The sequence below is a fragment of the Schistocerca nitens genome, unplaced genomic scaffold, assembly GCF_023898315.1.
Source record: "Schistocerca nitens isolate TAMUIC-IGC-003100 unplaced genomic scaffold, iqSchNite1.1 HiC_scaffold_487, whole genome shotgun sequence".
In the NCBI taxonomy this organism is placed as follows: domain Eukaryota; kingdom Metazoa; phylum Arthropoda; class Insecta; order Orthoptera; family Acrididae; genus Schistocerca; species Schistocerca nitens.
The window spans coordinates 81,223-104,428 of NW_026046020.1; the positions used below are offsets into that span (position 1 = coordinate 81,223).

General features: G+C 58.7%; 1 protein-coding gene across 1 annotated transcript in view; it reads left to right on the forward strand.

Moving 5' to 3' along the window:
* Window positions 1–4,821: 4,821 nt before the first annotated feature.
* LOC126232405 (loricrin-like) overlaps window positions 4,822–23,206 on the forward strand; it is a 96,404-nt gene continuing 78,019 nt past the window's right edge. Inside the window, exons 1-2 of the mRNA XM_049942668.1 lie at window positions 4,822–4,879; window positions 6,834–6,981. Of these exons, the coding sequence (XP_049798625.1) occupies window positions 4,822–4,879; window positions 6,834–6,981 (206 nt within the window). The remainder of the gene's footprint in view (window positions 4,880–6,833; window positions 6,982–23,206) is intronic.

Consider the following 23,206-nt stretch of genomic DNA (forward strand, 5'->3'; position numbering starts at 1 on the left):
TTTTATTGTTTTTTCCAGGGCTTGAAAAGCGACCTGGTTAATTGTTCTAACGATCTCCTCCTTCCTGTCCTGAAACAGGTTAATCAGGGAGCCGGCTAGGACCCTCAGGAAGTCTGCTTTCAGCACCACCTCCTGCTGGATGTCCTCCACTGCGATCTGCGCTGGCTCGTCGATTAACTTGATGGGGGCTTGAAGCTCTGGCTTCGGAGCCTCCTTGGGGCGCAGCGGGCAGCGGTAGGAGAGTGCAGAATGGGGGCCTTCGCAGTTGGCGCATTTTTCAGCGCCAAGGCTGTTGCATTGGGAGAGGGTGTGGTCTCCACTGCACTGGGGGCACTTTGGCTTACCTACACAGTTTTTGGTTGGATGGTCGAACGATAAGCATAGACTACACTGGGCTGGTTGAGGTGGGGGGAAATTCGAGGGTTCTGTTTCCTTCCGCGAATAGTCTATTACTACCCCTTGGGTTAGGATTTTGTCGAGGGTCTCTTGGTCCCTCGTTATGACACGGATCATCCTTGTGGGGGCGTTCCTGGCGCGAGACCTGATACGCCACGCCTTCTCAATGGTGAGACCCTGATCTTGCAGTTGTTTCCGGACTTCTTGGTCTTCAACTTCGAGAGGAACTTTCTTGATTACTGCCGATAGGGGGGGCCTGCCTTGATCACGCCTGGGCTGTCTTTCCCTTGGTTCGCGAGGACAGAGTTGTCTCACTACAATTTTGTGATTTAGATGGAGCCTAAAGAGTTTTTGTAGGTGGGTTTCTTCTCCCGGTTTCGCGATTTTGATAAGGGCGATGCCATCTCGTCTGACCTTTAGGTCCTTGATAGCATCCCGCATTTCCTGTTTGAAGAATTGATTAATGAAAATAGTCAGTTTCCTCTCTGTGGCTGAGTCGTCCGGAAGGTATAGAATCTCGTACGTGACGGTTCTGAGGTCTTCGAGTTGCAGTCGCTTGCCCTTGTCCTCGGACGATGGCCCTGGTTGCGAAGACCTGGTAGTAGAGGAGGGTACAGGTGGTTGCTGGTGGTTGGGTGAAGTGGGAATCTTCGCCTTGTCCGAGTACATGATGGTCGTTGTTGTGTCGGTTCTGTACAGTCGCTTGTGGGGATCCGACTCAGGAGCGCTTAGTTGTCACCGTTATACGTTTCCACGCCCTGAGTCAGCCTATTCTGTCATACGCGGGTTACTGGGCAATGCCGCAGGCCCTGGTATGCGTATACCCTGTACTTATGGGGGAGACAGTCTGACTGCCAGCGACACTGTATCGTGGGGACAACACTTTTGCTTTTATTCACCACTTCTGGGGTGGCAGGTGAGGGTAACACGACAATTTGCGTGGGTGGCTCGGCAATTTTGCGTATCTTCCCGTTGGGATGTGCGGAAACTCGTTGGAGATCGGCGGACTCGTGAGAGCGCGGCGTCGTCCTCAGCACGTCCGCTCGCTGCGTCGTCCGCGCGATGACTAAGGTCTCTCTGCGGCGCCCGCTACAGCTCGGCCCACCGGCAGGCGGGATGGACGGTGGAGGGGGACTGGTGCGAGGGTGGGGAGCGCTCCGCTCTCTTGGCGGCTGCTCGCTCGCTGTCCGTTGTCCGTTGTACCTCAGTCGACCGCTCCCGACGGCTCCCGATTCTCGTGTGTGGCCCGCGCGGGCCCGCGCTGCGCTTATATGCCCTCGGTGCGCGTGGTGGGGGGAGGGCGGGCCAGAGTCTATATAGGGGGGCGGCGCGCGCTCACGGCGCACCGTAGCCGACTCGCTAGCGCCGGGTGAGGAGCTGCCGCTTGTGCTTTTTTTGCTTGAGGAGGAGGAAGAATGACAGGCCGCGGCAAGGGAGGAAAGGGGCTGGGGAAGGGTGGCGCCAAGCGGCACCGCAAGGTGTTGCGCGACAACATCCAGGGCATCACGAAGCCCGCCATCCGCCGCCTGGCTCGCAGGGGCGGCGTGAAGCGCATCTCTGGTCTGATCTACGAGGAGACCCGCGGAGTGCTGAAGGTGTTCCTGGAGAACGTGATCCGCGACGCGGTGACGTACACTGAGCACGCCAAGCGCAAGACTGTGACGGCCATGGACGTGGTGTACGCCCTGAAGAGGCAGGGGCGCACCCTGTACGGTTTCGGCGGTTAGGCAGGCAGCCGGTGTGCTGTGCTGTGGCCTTCCCGCGGCCGTGCCGTTGCCCGTGCTTGGTGGGAGAGACGAAAAACGGCCCTTTTCAGGGCCACCACACTGTTCGGAAATTGAAAAGTGCGAAAGGGTCTGTGTTGCCTGCCTGCCTCTGTGTTTGTTGTTGTTGTGCGCCTCTGTTGCTTTGCGTGCGTGCGTTCCGTTTGGAGATTCGACGTGACGTGTGTGTGTGATGGATGCGGGAGGGCGCGGCTGAGTCCGGTGTGTGCGTGGTTTGTTTGTGGCGCGGGCCGGGACCATCGATCGGATCAGCTGTTTGGTTTGGTTTGTGCTGTGCCTGTGTGTTTGGAGAGCGCGCGCGGCGGCCCCGCGTGTCGTCCGTCGTCGGGCCGTTACGCGCTGTGTGTGTGTCGCGCGCGCTCTTTTAATTATGAACATATTAACAATGATCACATCACATTATTGGTGTATTGATGTCGTTGTCGTTGTTTGGAACGCGACTGTGCGTGCGTGGAGGGGTGCAGAAAAAATGTGTGTGTGTGTTCGGCCACACGGGCTGTGGACAAGATGGCGGACGTGCGCCGGCGCCGGCTGCGAATGAATGACTGTGGACGTTGTTGTAAAGTGCGGCGAGGACGACGGAAACTTTGCTTTGGACGTAGGTTTGTGTGGTGGCCCTGAAAAGGGCCGATTGTTGTGAGGCGAGCCGGCAAGGCAAAGGCGCGTTTGCGTTTGCGTGCAGGGAGCACGCAAGCGCAGCGCCGCGGTCCCTGCTTAGGCCTTCTTCTCGGTCTTCTTTGGCAGCAGGACGGCCTGGATGTTGGGCAGGACACCACCCTGTGCGATGGTGACGCCCGACAAGAGCTTGTTGAGCTCCTCGTCGTTGCGGATGGCGAGCTGCAGGTGGCGCGGGATGATGCGCGTCTTCTTGTTGTCGCGGGCCGCGTTTCCGGCCAGCTCGAGCACCTCAGCCGCGAGGTACTCCATGACGGCGGCGAGGTAGACGGGCGCCCCGGCGCCGACGCGCTCGGCGTAGTTTCCCTTGCGCAGGAGGCGGTGGATTCTGCCGACCGGGAACTGGAGCCCAGCCCTGCTTGAGCGGGACTTTGACTTGCCCTTGACTTTGCCTCCCTTTCCGCGTCCGGACATGGCGTTTGGCTAGTGGCGTAAGCGTGAAACACGTAACCGTAACGGTGCGAGCCGCAGCGAGTCGAGCAGCGGAGTGCGTGCGTGTGCCGGCGGCGGCGGGGTGGGGGTCCCTTTATGGGCTCGGGTGCGGCGGCCGGTTGCGCGCGCGCCCCATTGGTCGGCGGCCGCAACAGGGCGAGCTGGTAAAGGTGCGGTGTTGCGGTAGCGGCGGGTGCCACTGTGTGGGGAGACGCTGACTAGAGCGGAGCGCTTGCTGCTTGTTGTTGTACGTTCGAGATGCCGCCCAAGACTAGCGGGAAGGCCGCCAAGAAGGCCGGCAAGGCGCAGAAGAACATTTCGAAGGGCGACAAGAAGAAGAAGCGCAAGAGGAAGGAGAGCTATGCCATCTACATCTACAAGGTGCTGAAGCAGGTGCACCCCGACACGGGCATCTCGTCGAAGGCGATGAGCATCATGAACAGCTTCGTGAACGACATTTTCGAGCGCATTGCGGCCGAGGCGTCTCGCCTGGCGCACTACAACAAGCGCTCGACCATCACGTCCCGCGAGATCCAGACGGCTGTGCGGCTCTTGCTGCCTGGCGAGCTGGCCAAGCACGCCGTGAGCGAGGGCACGAAGGCGGTGACCAAGTACACGAGCTCCAAGTAAGGAGGGGAGGTTGTTACTTCGGCTCTTGGAAGGAAGGAAGCTCCCTCCGTTGCGAGAGCGGCAAAACGGCCCTTTTCAGGGCCACCAAATTGCCTTTGCGGGAAGAGCGGAATTGTTTGTGTGTGTGTGTGTGTGTGTGTGTGTGAGAGGGGGGCGGCATAGCTACCCGGTTTGGTTGTGGTTGCGAGGCAGCTGGTGGTGTGGTCTCGAATGTGGTTGTGGTTACTGGGGTACGGCCGCGAGGGTTTGGTTGCCGCCGGTGTGACGTGGAATGCGTGCACGAGTCCTGGCGTGGTTGTTTGTCGACACATAGATAGATAGATAGATAGATAGATAGATAGATAGGAGGTGTTGGTGCTGTCTGTGGCGCTGATTCATTTCTTTGTCTCCGTCTGCCCGGTTAGTCACGTGACTGCAATTGAAAGTCCTCGCGATTGATTGATTGTTGGCTGTCACCGTTACGGCCGTCTGCGGGTGTCTGTTGTCACATCATACATGATGGCGAGGGTGAAATGTTGTGTTGCCGTCGACTATTCCCTTTGCTGTACGGCGCGTTGGTGTGTTGGTTGACGTTTTAAATGGACGTGTCGTACTATCATGCATATCCATTACGATGTCGCCAAGAAATGTACGGGCGGGTGGGGTAGGCGACACGCACGGTTGCCCTTGATTTGTGATGATAGCCGTTTCTTGCAGTTTGACTGATGATTGATTGGACTGTTGTGCGCACGCACGTCATTCAAGGTGCACGTGTGTTCGGTTGAGTACAGTAAGCGTGAGGCTATGGGCGTACACGCGTTTCGTTGGTCTGTGTCCCCCGGTGTGAAATGGCAGGTGTGTCGGTGATGTGATCCGATCCGGCGGCTCTGAGTAACTGTCAATATCGGCGCGATACACCGGCGTCATGGCAACGTGTCGGTGTGAACACCAGTCGCACTGTGGCACCGTCGGCGCCGCGAACGGTGACGAAAGGCTGACCTTTGATCGGTCGAGTGTCGTGTCTGGGCAGAACGTGTGGAATGAGCAAAACTGTTGGGGACGGAAACAATGGTGGAGGAGGGGAACGGAAAGTAATAAAACAAACAAACAAAATGGAGAAGCAATCACCGGAAAACGAAGCAGGGAAAAACGGAGAGGCGCTGTCTATAGCAGCGGAACGTTCCCGTGCATTGCAGCCGCACTGAGAGGCGTTTACGGCGCGGCTGCAAGTGTCGGCCGTGGCGACGGCTGAATTGCATTGCCTTCCCGGATGAAAAAAAAAGCGTTCGCCGACATGGCTCGGAGGAGGAATCTATGAGAATGCCTTGCCCTTGCCTGCCGTTTCGTGTGCCCTCCTGTTGTGTACGCTGTTGTTGTCCGGTGTAGCGAAGGGTGTGTATGTAGGGGTGGGTGGGTGTGTGTGTGTGTGTTTAGAAGGTCGATAGCTGCCGTCACGGCAGTCAAAGGTGTCGCGAAAAAGTGTGTTAGCCGTGGTTGGTTGGTTGGTTTGTGTGTTTTAAAGAGAAGGGACGAGAGAGAGAGAGAGAGTGAAAGTAGGTGGAGAGAGAGTGCGTTGCGTGTTGCCTAACTGCGTCCGCGAATATGGCAGTAGTTGGTGGTGGGCGTGCCCTTGCATGTGGCCCGGAAGGCGTGTCCGTTTCGCGGTAGTGGCACCGCTGCTGGCATATTCGGGAGATGGGAGGGGGCGCGAAAGGAGAAAGGAGACGCGGAGGCTTTAAAGACGGGGAGGGCGCGTGTGGGTGGCTCGCGCTGCGCTCGGCGGTTGTGTTTGTGCAACAAATGTGTTGCCGGGAGGGGACCGTTGTTGTGGTGCGGTTGTAGCCGCAGACGCGGCCGGCAGTGAACGTGAGACGACGGGTGCGGGCCGGGGCGGCGCATGTCGCCGGTGCCATGCCTTTTAAGAGCCGCGCGGTCGGGGGTGTGCGCACCGTGTGTCGTGTTGCGAGACGGCAGCATTTGTGCTGCGTGGCGTGGCGTGGCGTGGCGTGGCGTGGCGTGGCGTGGCGTGGCGTGGGGGCGAGGAGAGCGAGCCGCGCGGTGTGCTTGGGCGCCGGAGAATGGCACACTGCGCCTGCCCGTTGAGGAGGCCGATGGCCGTGGTGTGGTGGAAATGGAGCGCGTCGGACGTGCACCAATGGGAAAGAGAAACAAAGCGGCGACAACGAACGAAAGGGGGAGGGAGGCCATTGTGTCACATGCGGCGGTGGGAGGAAAAAGAAAAAACAAAAACAAAACAAAAAAAAAAAACAAGAAACAAAGACGTAAGAAAGAGGAGAAACAACAAGGACAATGAGTCGTGCGTTCGCGAGGGGGGTGCGCGTGTCACTCCGGTACGCGCAGTGCGGGAATAGAGGCAGCGTCGGCACGGAGAAGCAAGCAAGCAAGCAAGCAAGGAAGGAAGGAAGGAAGGAAGGACGCACGCGCGCTGCGGCGTTTGGCGCGGTTTGCGGCTGGCGCCTTTGGTGGCAACGGCCAGGACAAGCAGCGGTGTATGGTGGTGTGCGGGGCGGACAGGGGCGGCGGCGGTGGTGGCCTGGGAGGAGGCGAGGCGAGGCGGCGCCGACGGTGGCGTGTGGTACGGCGAAAACGGGACGGACGGCGGATGTTGGAGAGGCGCCGCGCACGCAGACACATGGAAGGAAGGAACGAACGAACGCAAGGGAACAAATGGAGGGGGCGAATGTGGAGATGCGGGCAGGCGGTGGTGTTTGTGGGCATGTGGTGGGGAGAAGGGCGGGGGCGGGAGGACAGAGGCGAGGCGACTGCTTGCGTGCTCGCCCGCTCGCTCGCGTGTCTTTTGTTTTTGTGTTTGTGTTTCCATCGTTTGGTCGCCTTGGAGCCTGTCGGTCCCGTCCGTGTGTGGCCACGCTTCGGGCGCGTGTATGTTTGTACGTTTCGTTTGTTCGTCTTCTGCAGCAGAGGCGGTGCGCGGCAGTGGGAACGCCTGCCTGGCGGCTGGGACGGCCAGCAAATGCGGTTGGATGGGCGGCCACAGCACCGCACCTGTGCCCAAGGAGGCGACGCTGGCGGCGGGGCCCCCTCGGATGCGGCCGGCTGGGGCTGTGTGCGCTGCCGCCGCCGCCGCCGCTGCTGCTGGTGCAGCAGCAACGACGACGAACAACGAGTAAGCAAGAAGAGGACGAAGCGGATGGCTGGTGGGTGAGTGCATTTAGGCGGTCGACAAGGCAGTGCGTGATGTGGCGTTGTGACGGGGGTTTGCTCACGTGGCCTCGTTGTGTCGATGCGCAGGAAGATGAGATGCGGGCAGACGCAGACGCGTACAGAGAGACGAGCCCGGTCTGCAGCAGGATGTGGGGCGCGGCGCGCCGAGTGCAGAGCAGCGCGCGCCGCCTGGGCCGGGCTGGGCCCGCCCGGCGGCGGGCCGCGCTGTTGTCGCGGACGTGAGCGCCCCCTGGCGGGTGGTCGGAGGCGGCGCGGTGGACGTGTGTCCGGTTGGCCAGTGCACATTGCGAGTGGCTGGCTGGCGGTCGGCGGCGAGACGGGAGAGGAGGTATGTGTCGCGGGCGCCTTTGCTGCGCTGCGTCGTTGCGTGCCTGGGCGTGCGCCTGTCGACTGTGTGTGACTGTGTTGGGCGTTGTGCCACGTACGTGTGTGCTCGGCCGAAGGCGTCGGAAGAAAAAGAGAGAGAGAGACGGGCGGGGAAAGTGGGTCGGTGTGCGTGCGTCGCCCGTGATGCGATGATGTCGCGTCATGTCTTGTCTTTGCGAAACGGCTGCCGAGAGGTGTGTGGTGGCGAGCGGGAATGTGCGTTTGGTGGTTGCCGGCCGGCCGGCTGTTGTTGGTGGTTCCTCCTGTGGTTGTTTGTGCTGCTTTGATGGCAACGTGGAAGGACGCCGGTTTCCGTGCCTTGCGTGTGGTTGTGTCGACGGTGACTGGTTGGGGGTGTGCGCCGATGCACGTGCCATCATGTTGTCATGTTTGGGTCGTGAGTGTGTTTTTTGGCTGTGTTGTTGTGTACGGGAAGGGGGGGAGAGGCGGCGGCGGCGGGTGATAGTGCGTGCAGTAGTGCCGTTGCGACGGGCGTCGGGTGGAGCCGTGCGTAGTGGCGGTGGCGGAAAGGTGTAGGTTGCGGGAAGCGAGCCCGTCGCGTGTCGTTGTCGTCGTCGTCGTCGTCGTCGACGGGGTCGCGTGCGCTGTGAATCGAGAGTGGCGGGAAAGGAGCAGCGTGCCGCTGTGTCGTGGTCGTTAGCAGAGGCCTGTGCTTGTCCGTTTGTTTTCTGTCGGACGCTTGGTGCGAGTTGTTTGTTTTGTTGCCGCCGCCGCGGTTGTTTTTGTTTGTCGGCTGTGCTGTGTCGGTGGGTCGGCGAGCTGTTTTGCGGTGCGTGAATGTGTTGGTGCAAAAGTGGCGGCGGCGTCATGGCTGCGACCGCGACGAGCCGCGGGCGCGCCATTGATGATGTTGAACACAGAGCGGCTGTGTGCAATGGGAGGCCTTGTGTACGGGTAGCGGTGTTGTCGTACGTGCATCCGGCCCGGTGCGGAAAGCGCCGTTGCGGTTGCGGGGTTGCCTCTGGTCGCGACGTGTGGTGCTCGGCTTTGTGGGTTTTGTGGTGCCCGTTTGGCCGGTGGGTGGTGTTTTTTGTGTGTTTTTGTTTTTGTTTTTTTTTTGTTGTGTGTGTGTGTGTGTGTGTGTGGTCGGTCTCTTTGGCGCTCGGTATATATCTGCCTCCTGCTCGGTCTTGCGGCGGTTTTGTCGACGTCGTCTGTAGTTTTTTTGCGGCTTGCCGACGACCGACCGACCGACCGACCGACCGACCGACCGACCGAACTACGACCTACCTGTGACAGCTACGTGTGGCGCCCGAAGGTGAACGTAACGTGACCTCGGCGCCCTTAGCCTAACCTAAGATGTCCGGCCGTAAGGTAGGTGCGGCCACCTGACGCCTCACGTCCGAACGCTTAACCTAACTTTGACGCCTAACCTAACTTTAACCCTTAACCTAACCCACGTCCAACCAACGTAACCTAACCTAACCCAAGCGACGCCAACCCTAACCTAAGGTGTTGTACAGTGCGAATGTCGAAGGCATGTTATAGTCGTAGGTGGAGAGCACTGCACGCAACAAGCGGCTACACGGGTAGCAGGGGTTGTGTGGCGTGGGCTGGGCGGTTTGTGTTAGGTTAGATGGCCTTGGGCAAGTACAGAAAGGGGGCAACAGCAGCCTCAACGGGTGCGGGGACCAAGCAGCAATCGGTATTGTTTGTCAACTGTCGAAGCTGCGTTGGTACAGTACCGGAACCGCAAGCGCTGACAGAGAAAGCACCGAAGCTCTGCAATCGTTATAAGGTACAGAAAGCTGGCTGACGCCAGGGATAAATTCTGCCGAAATTGTCACAAAGGTACGGACGGTGTTTTAGAAAGGCTCGATTGCATGCAACCGGTGGTGGTGTGTTCGTCGCTGTTTAGTAGTGGTTTTGATCCTGTAGTGAAGTAGAAGTGGGTGGTTCCTGTGAAATATTGTGGGTGGAGGTTACACTCAACAACCGAGCTAGGTTTAATAATAATTGGCTCCTTTGACCGACCTCCCGACGCAGCAGCATTAGTGGCAGAACAACGGAGAGACGGATTTGGAAACACATTTCACATACATTTTCCTCAGCATGTTAGGGTCTTAGGTGGAGATTTCAATGTACCCGATATAGACTGGGACACTCAGATGATGTTCAGGACGGGTGGTTGGGGGACAGAGAGCATCGAGTGACATTATACTGAGTGCACTGTCCGAAAAGTACCTCGAGCAAAATGAACAGAGAACCGACTCGTGGAGATGACATCGTGGACCTACTGATGACAAACAGACCCGAACGTGTTTCGACTCTGTATGTGCAGAACAGGGACGCAGTGATCATAAGGCCGTTGCAGGGAGGACGGTGTATCTGTTTGGCTAGCAAGAGTAATAGAAGGCAGATTTCCAGACGACCTGACAGATGAAAACGCAAATGCCTGTTCCGACACTGACAATGTTGAGTGTTCATGGAGAAAGTGCAAGGCAATGGTAAAAATGCGTTTTTAGACAGGTACGTGCCGAGTGTAGAACTGTGAGGGATGGGAAAAAAAACCCACCGTGGTATACTACTACAACAACAACAACGTTAGGAAACTATTGCGAAAGCAAAGAGAGCTTCACCCAAAGTTTAAAACGCAGCCAAAATCCTCCGAGACAAACGGGAAGCTAAACGATGTCAAAGTGAGCGTAAGGAGGGCTATGCGTGAAGCGTTCAGTGAATTCGAAAGTAGAACAAACCCTATGTACCGACCGACGTTGACAGAAAATGCTAGGACGTTGCGGTCTTGCGTTGAATCGGTAAGTGGCTCGAAACAGCATATCCAGACACTCCGGCATGGCGATGGCATTGAAACAGAGGATGACACGCGTAAAGCTGTGGTGAAATACCTAAGCACCTGTTTCCAAAGCTGTTTCACAGAGGACGGACCGCACTCTGCAGTTCCGTCTTCTAAATGCTCGCACGAACGAGAAACTGGCTGACATCGAAGTAAGTGTCCAAGGAGGAATGGGAAAGTCCGCCGGACCCGACGGGATTACCAATTCGCGATTCCTACACAGGGTACGCGAAACAACCTGCCCCCCTCCTAACAGCCGTGTACCGCAAGTCTCTGGAGAGGAAGGGAGGGTTCCAAATGATTGGAAAAGAGCACAGGTAGTCCCAGTCGTCGAGCAGATGCGCAAAACCATAGACCCATATCTCTGACGTCGATGTGTTGTAGAACATGTTGTTTGCTCGAGTATCATGTCGTTTGTGGAAACTCCAGAGTCTACTATGTAGGAATCAACATGGATTCCGGAAACAGCGATCGTGTGTGAGACCCGGCTCGCTTTATTTGCCCATGAGACCCAGAAAGCTCCCAGGTGGATGCCATTGTCCTTGACGTCCGGAAGGCGTTCGAGACAGCTCCGCACCGTCGCCTGATCAACGACGTAAGAGTCTACAGAATATCAGACCAACTGTGTGGCTGGATTGAAGAGATGTCAGCAGACGGAACACAGCATGTTGTTATCGATGGAGAGACAGACGTCTACAGACGTTAAAGTAACCCCTGGCGTGCCACGGGGGAGTGTTATGGGACCATTGCTTTTTCACAATTCACATCATATAAATGACCTAGTAGATAGTGGCGGACGTTCCATGCGTCGTTTCGCGGATGATGCTGTATGTAGTATACAGAGAGGTTGCAGGACGATCGGCAGCGGATAGGCACCCGGTGCAGGGGGAGTGGCAACTGTCCCCTTAACATAGACAAATGTAATGTATTGCGAATATACAGAAAGAAGGATCCTTTACTGTGTGATTGATTATATGATAGCGGGACAAACACTGGTAGCTGTGACGTCTGTAAAATATGTATCTGGGAGTAGGCGTGCGGAATGATTTGGAAGTGGAATGATGATCAGATAAAAGTAAATTGTTGGTAAGGCGGGTACCAGGTTGAGATGCATTGGGAGAATGCTTAGCAAAAACAAAAAAATGTAGTCCATCAACAAAGGAGGTGGCTTACAGAAACACGCGTTCGACCGACCCATACGTGAGTGTTGCCCACCAGTGTGGGACCCGTAGCAGGTCGGGTTGACGGAGGAAGATAGAGAAAGATCCAACGTTTTCGTCACAGGGGTATGTGGTAACCGTGATAGCGTTACGGAGATGGCTAAGTGGCAGACTCTGCAAGGGAGGCGCCCTGCATCGCGGTGTAGCTTGCTCGCCAGGTTTTTCTCGAGAGGGTGCGTTTCCGGATGAGGTATCGAACATATTGCTTCCCCGTACGTATATACCTCCCGAGGAGATCCCGAATGTAACAGTAGAGAGATTCGAGCGCGCACGGAGGCTTTCAGACAGTCGTTCTTCCCGCGTAACATACGCGACTGGAACGGCAAAGGGTGGTAATGACAGTGGCACGTAAAGTGCCCTCCGCCACACACCGTTGGGTGGCTTGCGGCGTACAAATGTAGGAGGTCGGCTGTCGTGTGTGCTTGAAGGCAGATGCGGTGTGTCTGTCGTTGCGGACGGCGGTCAGCCCCCCTCGCGTAAGCGGCGAGGGGCGGCGGCGCTCGGTTGGCCGGTGCCGATGTTGCGCAGGCGGCGCCCGTTTTCTTTGCGGCGGGCAATTTTGTGAGAAACGGGCGCGAATGTTGGCGGGCGAGGTGGCCCGACGGCTGCGGGCCGATCGGGAAACGGTGGGAGGGCGATGGGGCGGCGGAGGTGCGTTTGCACGGCCGGCATCGCCGCACGCCTCCGCTTGTGTGGCTGTGGCGGCGGCCGCGCTGGCCGGGCTGGCGCGGCGACGGTGTGGCAGTTTTGCCGAAGGTTTGGCCATTGTGGCGGGTCGTCGGCTGGGGCTGTGGGGGCGGCATGTGGGCGGGGGCGGCGATTCTCGGCGGGCCGAGCCAGGCTGTAGCGCGCGGTAGCTGCAGTTTGGCCGTGGTTTGCGGCGCTGCCGTGGCGACTGGTTGGCGACTGTGGTGTGGCCGTGTGTAGCCCCATCCTCGGTGGTTTGAACGGCGCGGGTGGTTGCGGCGCAGGTTTGGGGCTGGTCCGCACAGGCTGTCGGACGTTGGGCGGTAGCAAGCGCGGGAGGCGCGGCGCGGCGGCGCGCAGAGTGGCGGCCGCTCTCTCGGCCGTCCGCGCCCGCCCGCGACACTGGCTGGGCCTGGCGGCGCGGGCTCCCATCAAAGCAGAGATTGCAAGAAGACCAAAGATGAACCGCCGAAATGCTGCAACTGCAGTGAACAACACGTTGCCAGCTACAGGGGCTGCAACCTGTTTAAAAAGACTAGGCGCCGCGGACGTGGAACGTCACGCCCAGTCCAACAAGGCACCAGCTATGCCACAGCCGCAAAAGGCGCGGCCCCAGCCCACCAGGGGCGACAGCAAGCACCCCCAGACGCCACGAGCAAGCCGGCTGCCACAAACCAGCCACCAGCAGCCCAGCCAGGCCCCACACCACCCGCAACAAGCACCAAAGACTGCAGTCAGGGACCACTGCGTCCCACCCCCAGCTCCCCACCCCAAACACTGCAGGCAAATGCACAGGTGGCCAGTCGCACGGCACCTGCTGCACACATCCCACCGGTTCGGAATACTGCAACAGCCATTCCGGAGCCCCACAGTAAACCCTGTTTGGAGACAACACAGCTAAATGCCCTCCTGCACTCGTTGACCACAATGCTCCAGCAACTACCGGTGCTAGTGCAGGCAGTCACGGCGGCCCTCCAGGCCAGCACCGTCCCAGCCCCACACCATGGATAACCCACACATACATGGGCTAACCGTCTGCGGCTTCAACGCAAACGGCCTGGTAAGGCAGCAAGGTGAGTTTCGCAACTTTCTGCAGGACGAAGCAGTTGATATATGTCTCGTTTGCGAAACCCACCTTAAGCCTGGAGTCCATGTCAGGGCATCCAATTACGCCTGCTACCGCTATGATAGGCCGACTGCCGGTGGCGGGACGGCCGTGTACGTCCGACGTGCACTGCTGCACCACGCCACCCACCTCCCCGATCTAGTGTCGGTGGAAGCCACAGCAGTCAGCGTGTCCACCGCAATAGGACAGGTAACTTTTGTTGCTGCCTATAAGCCACCACGTGCCACTCTCGCAGATCAGGATATCGACGCGCTCCTGGCGGCTGGGAGGCGGGTTTTCATTGCGGGTGACTTCAACTCGAAGCACGCGGAGTGGAACTCCCGCCTCACAAATGCCAATGGCCGCCGCCTCCTCCGAGCTGCCCAGAGAAATGGCGCCCTAGTGCTGGGGCCATTCGAACATACCATTTTCCCAGGTCGCCAGGGTCTGTTGTCCGATGTGCTGGACATAGCACTCCTCAAAGGTATAGGGCACCACATATCTGCATCGACGCGCTGTGCACTGTCATCAGACCACGTCCCAGTGATCTATGACGTGGACATCGTCGGCGCGGCCCTTCCGCCACGTCGCCCGAACTTCAGGCGCCTAAATCGAGAGCGCTATCAGGAGGAGGTCCTCCCTCTCCTGACAGACGCCCCAGACCCTGCCACGGTCGGCACGGACGCTGCCCTGCGGTATCTCACAGAGAAACTAGTCCAGGCCGCTGAAGCAGCCTCACCGCCTCCGCCACAACATCCACCGGTGAACTCCCGTCGCCTCCCGCCCGAAATCAGGGAGACGATCAGGGAGAAAAACAGGCTCTTCCGAGAGTGGCAAATTACACGCCAACGTCACACGAAGGCCCGGCTGAACCACATGCGCCGGGAGATCAAGGCTGCAGTCGAGGCCCACCGTAACAGGGAATGGGCGGCCCTGGTGGAAACTCTTGACCCTGCTGACGGCAACGCCTGGCGCGTCGCAAAATCGTTTTTGAGACGCCGTAGGCGCGTCCCACCAATTCAGGTAGGCCAAGAGGTCTTCAGCCACCCCGATGAAAAGGCGAACGTGTTGGCCGACCACTTCGCGGCGTCTTTCACACCCATGGAAGACGTCGTGGACGCAGATCACGTTCGCCTGGTAGAAACACAGCTCCCCACCTTCCTGGCGGCCAGAGCAGACGGTGACGACATTGAACAGATATCAGTAGAAGAAGTAGCCTTGCAGCTACGGACAATCAGCCCGAAAAAGGCGGGAGGGGATGACGGCATCGTCGGCATCCTCCTGCGCGAACTCCCAGCAGAGGCACACCAGACGCTCGCTGACATTTTCAACACCATCCTGCGCACGGGAATCTACCCTTCCGAGTGGAAACACGCGGAAGTGGTAGCAATCCCAAAGACAGATAAGGACCCCCGTCTGGCGGCCTCCTACCGCCCGATCAGCCTCCTGCCCATACTCTCGAAAGTATTCGAGCGCCTCTACGCCAAACGCCTCCTCAGACACGTGGAGGCAGAACATCTGCTTCCCGATGAACAGTTCGGTTTTCGTAGGGGCCACTCCACAGCACACCAACTCATGCGTGTCGTGGAGGAAGCCATGAGAGCCCTAGAGACCCGGGAATACCTTGGGGCGGTGTTCCTGGACGTCTCTAGGGCGTTCGACTCCGTGTGGCACGACGGCCTCGTGTACAAACTATTCGTGCACGGGGTCCCGACGTCGCACGGGGTGCTACTGAAGTCCTACCTCGGAAACCGGACCTTTCATGTGCGTCTTGAGGAGGGAGTGTCCACTCAACGACCGATACAGGCTGGAGTGCCGCAGGGGTCCGTACTCGGCCCCCTGCTGTACTCCCTCTACACTGCAGATGCTCCGCGGGTAGCGCGGGTGTCGCTCGCATTATATGCCGACGACACTGCGCTGCTCGTCCGGAGCATGAACTTGCAGGAAATGAGACGGCGTCTCCAGCTAGGGTGTGAGGCTTTAGGAAGCTGGTCCACGAAATGGCGGCTGAAATTTAACGCCGCCAAAAGCCAGGCAGTAATATTCACCAAAAGAGTGCTGCCACCTGACTTAGAGCCGGTGACGATCGCGGGAGGCCCCATCCCGTGGTGTAAAACGGCCAAATACCTCGGGGTAACCCTAGACCAGCGGTTAACATGGCGTCCCCACATACAGGAGGTAAAGGGTAGAGCTGCAGGGCGTCTTCGTGTCCTGTACCCCCTACTCAACCCGACTTCGACGCTTCCCCCTCGCCACGGCATCACCCTATACCTGGTACTGGTTCGCCCGGTGCTGGAGTATGCTGCCGTGGTGTGGGGAAATGCGGCCGAAACTCACATTGTTGAACTCCAGAGGGTGCAGAACCGAGCACTTCGGCTCGCCCTCCGTCTACCTTGGCGATATCCAACTGCGCAGCTGCACCAGCAAACTGGTATACCTCTGCTGAGAGATCGCTTCCGACAAACAGCGAGACAGTTTTATGTAGAGGCCAACAGGTCTCAAAATAGGCTAATCCAGGCACTTGGCCACCAAACACACCACAGGCCGACCACACGTTGGCCCGACCTGTTACGAGCATAAAAACTCGCAACAGCCAATGGATGCTACGCATCCGATAGGCCAGCCCGAACTAAGCCAGTTCCCTCCCGTACCATGTAAGTAAATATTAGCAGGAATAGCACCCGATGCTCACCCTGCCCCTTCACGAGCAAGGATTGCTCGCAAGTAAAGTGCGTGCGTGCGTGCGGCGCGGCGGCTATTCTCTGCCGCCGTGCTTGCCGCCTGCCGCTCTCGCTCTCGCTCTCGTGTGCGTACGCGCGTCGTCCGTCGAAATAATGGCAGATCAGGCGGCTACGAACGAGACTGCTGCGGCACCCGCCGCCACCGGCACGACGAAGAAGGCCAAGTCTGCGGCGTCTGCGAAGAAGCCGCGCGCCAAGCCTGCGCACCCGCGCACCTCTGAGATGGTGACGGCCGCCATCAAGAGTCTGAAGGAGCGCGGCGGCTCGTCGCTGCAGGCGATCAAGAAGTACATTGCCGCGCACTACAAGCTGGACGCGGAGAAGCTGGCGCCCTTTATCAAGAAGTACCTCAAGTCGGCCGTCGTGGCTGGCGAGCTGGTGCAGACGAAGGGGAAGGGCGCGTCCGGCTCTTTCAAGCTTGCCGGCGCCGGCGGCGGGGCGGCCGAGGGCGGCAAGGCCCGTGCCGGCGGTGCGAAGAAGAAGCGCGCCGCTCCGGCCAGCAAGGAGAAGAAGGGCGCCCGTGCGGCCGGCGCAAAGAAGGCTGGTGGCGTGAAGGCGGCGACCGGTCGGAAGGCGGGCGCCGCCAAGAAGGCGTCTGCGGCGTCGGCGGCTCCCGCGGGTGCGAAGAAGGCGGCTGCGGCCAAGCCGGCCAAGGCCAAGTCGCCGTCGAAGGCGAAGAAGGCCGCCAAGGTTCCGACGAAGAAGCCGAAGGCGCCGCGCCCGAAGAAGGCGACGACGCCGTCTAAGGCGAAGGCGTCGCCCAAGAAGAAGAAGTGAAGTGAAGTAAAGTAAAGAAAGGAAAGGGGAAGGGCTGGCGCTTGACCCCGTCGTCCCCCACCCCCCTCCCCCGCGTCGTCTAGTGGCGCGCGATGGCACGGCTGCGCGCGGCCCAAAACGGCCCTTCTCAGGGCCATCAGAGGACGTCGGGAAGGCGTTGATTGTCGTGCCTGGCGCGTTGTGTTGTGTTGTTTGGGTGGCCGTGCGTGCATGCGCCGGTGTGTGTGTGTGTGTGTGTGTGTGGTTGGTTGATGTTTGTGTGGCGTTTCTGTATGACCCTTGTGGGTACTGTTTGCGTGCCGTGGTGGATGGATTGTGGGGCCGGTGGCGGTAGGCGGCGGCGCGCGGTAGCGGAGCGGTTGTGGCCGTTTTTTTGTTTTGTGTTTTGTATTTTGTGCGGCGGCCGACGGTTGGTTTCTCATGTTTCTGGAGACTCTGCTTGCTTTGCGGATGGCGCGTCTTGTTTTTGTGTGTGTGTGTCCTCTGTCTCTGAAAGGGAGACGTTGAGACGTGGAAGTGGCCGGCGGGAATTGGGAAGGCGCGGTGGCGCCTCGGAGACGGCGGCGGCCAGCCACCCGTGGGTGACGTCGTCCGGCTGTTTGTTTGTGTGTGTGTGTGTGTGTGTGTGTACTGAAGGGGGTGGGGTGTTGATGACGTCGAATGTGATTGTTGGCGAGAGCGGCTGTGGACGGGAGGGTGGGAATTGTGGTGGTTGTTTTAACGGGGCTAGAGAGAGAGGCTGGGCGGCAAGACCGACAAAAGTTTTGCTCGCGACGGAGAGATGTTAGTGGCCCTGAAAAGGGCCGTTTTTGTGTTGCGCGCGTGCGGTGCCGTGCCGCGGCTAAGCGGTTTAGGCGCGCTCGCCGCGGATGCGGCGCGCGAGCTGGATGTCCTTGGGCATGATGGTGACGCGCTTGGCGTGGATTGCGCACAGGTTGGTGTCTTCGAAGAGGCCGACGAGGTAGGCCTCGCTGGCCTCCTGCAGGGCCATGACTGCGGAGCTCTGGAAGCGCAGGTCGGTCTTGAAGTCCTGGGCGATCTCGCGCACTAGGCGCTGGAACGGCAGCTTGCGGATGAGCAGCTCTGTGCTCTTCTGGTAGCGCCTGATTTCTCGCAGGGCGACGGTGCCCGGCCTGTAGCGGTGGGGCTTCTTGACGCCGCCGGTGGCGGGCGCGCTCTTCCTCGCCGCCTTGGTGGCGAGCTGTTTGCGCGGCGCCTTTCCGCCGGTGGACTTGCGGGCCGTTTGCTTTGTGCGGGCCATAGCGGTTAGCGGTGCGTGCGGTAGCGAAGCGTCCGGTGCTGCCTTGACAACGGGCCCGCGCGGGCCCGCGCTGCGCTTATATGCCCTCGGTGCGCGTGGTGGGGGGAGGGCGGGCCAGAGTCTATATAGGGGGGCGGCGCGCGCTCACGGCGCACCGCAATACTACTCCAACCAGAAGGAGCACCAAATAGACAAACTCACGTAGAATAAGACAAGTAAACTAGGATAGGTTAAGAGATCTGGACCATAGGCTATAGAAAGAACACCAAATGGACAAAATTACATAGAATAAGACAAGTAGACTAGGATAGGATAAGAGAACTGGACCATGAGCTATAGAAAGAACTCAAAAATTTGAATTACGATAGCAAACTAGATTAGGAAAACAGATTAAGAACACAACTCACTAGAATAGAAGATAATGTATCACATAGATGAATATTCGTTCCGCCCTAGCTGAGGTTTTGGTGGTTTCCCTCAAGCTGTAAGGCGAATGCCAGGGCGAGTATTCCCACCAAAAAAGAAATTAAAATAATATAATGAATATTCAGAAAAGAAAGAATACTTCCAATATGAAACGGAATGAACTCAAACAAAAGAAAAAAACAATCCCCATTGAAGAAATAAACTGTGACAAAACAGCATAACATTCCTACCCCCATGGCTGAAAAGCGGATTATATCGCGCATCAACAGCCACACGTTCTCCATCCCAGAGACGTGGAAAAAAAAAAAAAAAAAAAAAAAAAAAAAAAAAAAAAAAAGCCGACTCGCTAGCGCCGGGTGAGGAGCTGCCGCTTGTGCTTTTTTTGCTTGAGGAGGAGGAAGAATGACAGGCCGCGGCAAGGGAGGAAAGGGGCTGGGGAAGGGTGGCGCCAAGCGGCACCGCAAGGTGTTGCGCGACAACATCCAGGGCATCACGAAGCCCGCCATCCGCCGCCTGGCTCGCAGGGGCGGCGTGAAGCGCATCTCTGGTCTGATCTACGAGGAGACCCGCGGAGTGCTGAAGGTGTTCCTGGAGAACGTGATCCGCGACGCGGTGACGTACACTGAGCACGCCAAGCGCAAGACTGTGACGGCCATGGACGTGGTGTACGCCCTGAAGAGGCAGGGGCGCACCCTGTACGGTTTCGGCGGTTAGGCAGGCAGCCGGTGTGCTGTGCTGTGGCCTTCCCGCGGCCGTGCCGTTGCCCGTGCTTGGTGGGAGAGACGAAAAACGGCCCTTTTCAGGGCCACCACACTGTTCGGAAATTGAAAAGTGCGAAAGGGTCTGTGTTGCCTGCCTGCCTCTGTGTTTGTTGTTGTTGTGCGCCTCTGTTGCTTTGCGTGCGTGCGTTCCGTTTGGAGATTCGACGTGACGTGTGTGTGTGATGGATGCGGGAGGGCGCGGCTGAGTCCGGTGTGTGCGTGGTTTGTTTGTGGCGCGGGCCGGGACCATCGATCGGATCAGCTGTTTGGTTTGGTTTGTGCTGTGCCTGTGTGTTTGGAGAGCGCGCGCGGCGGCCCCGCGTGTCGTCCGTCGTCGGGCCGTTACGCGCTGTGTGTGTGTCGCGCGCGCTCTTTTAATTATGAACATATTAACAATGATCACATCACATTATTGGTGTATTGATGTCGTTGTCGTTGTTTGGAACGCGACTGTGCGTGCGTGGAGGGGTGCAGAAAAAATGTGTGTGTGTGTTCGGCCACACGGGCTGTGGACAAGATGGCGGACGTGCGCCGGCGCCGGCTGCGAATGAATGACTGTGGACGTTGTTGTAAAGTGCGGCGAGGACGACGGAAACTTTGCTTTGGACGTAGGTTTGTGTGGTGGCCCTGAAAAGGGCCGATTGTTGTGAGGCGAGCCGGCAAGGCAAAGGCGCGTTTGCGTTTGCGTGCAGGGAGCACGCAAGCGCAGCGCCGCGGTCCCTGTTTAGGCCTTCTTCTCGGTCTTCTTTGGCAGCAGGACGGCCTGGATGTTGGGCAGGACACCACCCTGTGCGATGGTGACGCCCGACAAGAGCTTGTTGAGCTCCTCGTCGTTGCGGATGGCGAGCTGCAGGTGGCGCGGGATGATGCGCGTCTTCTTGTTGTCGCGGGCCGCGTTTCCGGCCAGCTCGAGCACCTCAGCCGCGAGGTACTCCATGACGGCGGCGAGGTAGACGGGCGCCCCGGCGCCGACGCGCTCGGCGTAGTTTCCCTTGCGCAGGAGGCGGTGGATTCTGCCGACCGGGAACTGGAGCCCAGCCCTGCTTGAGCGGGACTTTGACTTGCCCTTGACTTTGCCTCCCTTTCCGCGTCCGGACATGGCGTTTGGCTAGTGGCGTAAGCGTGAAACACGTAACCGTAACGGTGCGAGCCGCAGCGAGTCGAGCAGCGGAGTGCGTGCGTGTGCCGGCGGCGGCGGGGTGGGGGTCCCTTTATGGGCTCGGGTGCGGCGGCCGGTTGCGCGCGCGCCCCATTGGTCGGCGGCCGCAACAGGGCGAGCTGGTAAAGGTGCGGTGTTGCGGTAGCGGCGGGTGCCACTGTGTGGGGAGACGCTGACTAGAGCGGAGCGCTTGCTGCTTGTTGTTGTACGTTCGAGATGCCGCCCAAGACTAGCGGGAAGGCCGCCAAGAAGGCCGGCAAGGCGCAGAAGAACATTTCGAAGGGCGACAAGAAGAAGAAGCGCAAGAGGAAGGAGAGCTATGCCATCTACATCTACAAGGTGCTGAAGCAGGTGCACCCCGACACGGGCATCTCGTCGAAGGCGATGAGCATCATGAACAGCTTCGTGAACGACATTTTCGAGCGCATTGCGGCCGAGGCGTCTCGCCTGGCGCACTACAACAAGCGCTCGACCATCACGTCCCGCGAGATCCAGACGGCTGTGCGGCTCTTGCTGCCTGGCGAGCTGGCCAAGCACGCCGTGAGCGAGGGCACGAAGGCGGTGACCAAGTACACGAGCTCCAAGTAAGGAGGGGAGGTTGTTACTTCGGCTCTTGGAAGGAAGGAAGCTCCCTCCGTTGCGAGAGCGGCAAAACGGCCCTTTTCAGGGCCACCAAATTGCCTTTGCGGGAAGAGCGGAATTGTTTGTGTGTGTGTGTGTGTGTGTGTGTGTGAGAGGGGGGCGGCATAGCTACCCGGTTTGGTTGTGGTTGCGAGGCAGCTGGTGGTGTGGTCTCGAATGTGGTTGTGGTTACTGGGGTACGGCCGCGAGGGTTTGGTTGCCGCCGGTGTGACGTGGAATGCGTGCACGAGTCCTGGCGTGGTTGTTTGTCGACACATAGATAGATAGATAGATAGATAGATAGATAGATAGGAGGTGTTGGTGCTGTCTGTGGCGCTGATTCATTTCTTTGTCTCCGTCTGCCCGGTTAGTCACGTGACTGCAATTGAAAGTCCTCGCGATTGATTGATTGTTGGCTGTCACCGTTACGGCCGTCTGCGGGTGTCTGTTGTCACATCATACATGATGGCGAGGGTGAAATGTTGTGTTGCCGTCGACTATTCCCTTTGCTGTACGGCGCGTTGGTGTGTTGGTTGACGTTTTAAATGGACGTGTCGTACTATCATGCATATCCATTACGATGTCGCCAAGAAATGTACGGGCGGGTGGGGTAGGCGACACGCACGGTTGCCCTTGATTTGTGATGATAGCCGTTTCTTGCAGTTTGACTGATGATTGATTGGACTGTTGTGCGCACGCACGTCATTCAAGGTGCACGTGTGTTCGGTTGAGTACAGTAAGCGTGAGGCTATGGGCGTACACGCGTTTCGTTGGTCTGTGTCCCCCGGTGTGAAATGGCAGGTGTGTCGGTGATGTGATCCGATCCGGCGGCTCTGAGTAACTGTCAATATCGGCGCGATACACCGGCGTCATGGCAACGTGTCGGTGTGAACACCAGTCGCACTGTGGCACCGTCGGCGCCGCGAACGGTGACGAAAGGCTGACCTTTGATCGGTCGAGTGTCGTGTCTGGGCAGAACGTGTGGAATGAGCAAAACTGTTGGGGACGGAAACAATGGTGGAGGAGGGGAACGGAAAGTAATAAAACAAACAAACAAAATGGAGAAGCAATCACCGGAAAACGAAGCAGGGAAAAACGGAGAGGCGCTGTCTATAGCAGCGGAACGTTCCCGTGCATTGCAGCCGCACTGAGAGGCGTTTACGGCGCGGCTGCAAGTGTCGGCCGTGGCGACGGCTGAATTGCATTGCCTTCCCGGATGAAAAAAAAAGCGTTCGCCGACATGGCTCGGAGGAGGAATCTATGAGAATGCCTTGCCCTTGCCTGCCGTTTCGTGTGCCCTCCTGTTGTGTACGCTGTTGTTGTCCGGTGTAGCGAAGGGTGTGTATGTAGGGGTGTGTGGGTGTGTGTGTGTGTGTTTAGAAGGTCGATAGCTGCCGTCACGGCAGTCAAAGGTGTCGCGAAAAAGTGTGTTAGCCGTGGTTGGTTGGTTGGTTTGTGTGTTTTAAAGAGAAGGGACGAGAGAGAGAGAGAGAGTGAAAGTAGGTGGAGAGAGAGTGCGTTGCGTGTTGCCTAACTGCGTCCGCGAATATGGCAGTAGTTGGTGGTGGGCGTGCCCTTGCATGTGGCCCGGAAGGCGTGTCCGTTTCGCGGTAGTGGCACCGCTGCTGGCATATTCGGGAGATGGGAGGGGGCGCGAAAGGAGAAAGGAGACGCGGAGGCTTTAAAGACGGGGAGGGCGCGTGTGGGTGGCTCGCGCTGCGCTCGGCGGTTGTGTTTGTGCAACAAATGTGTTGCCGGGAGGGGACCGTTGTTGTGGTGCGGTTGTAGCCGCAGACGCGGCCGGCAGTGAACGTGAGACGACGGGTGCGGGCCGGGGCGGCGCATGTCGCCGGTGCCATGCCTTTTAAGAGCCGCGCGGTCGGGGGTGTGCGCACCGTGTGTCGTGTTGCGAGACGGCAGCATTTGTGCTGCGTGGCGTGGCGTGGCGTGGCGTGGCGTGGCGTGGCGTGGCGTGGCGTGGGGGCGAGGAGAGCGAGCCGCGCGGTGTGCTTGGGCGCCGGAGAATGGCACACTGCGCCTGCCCGTTGAGGAGGCCGATGGCCGTGGTGTGGTGGAAATGGAGCGCGTCGGACGTGCACCAATGGGAAAGAGAAACAAAGCGGCGACAACGAACGAAAGGGGGAGGGAGGCCATTGTGTCACATGCG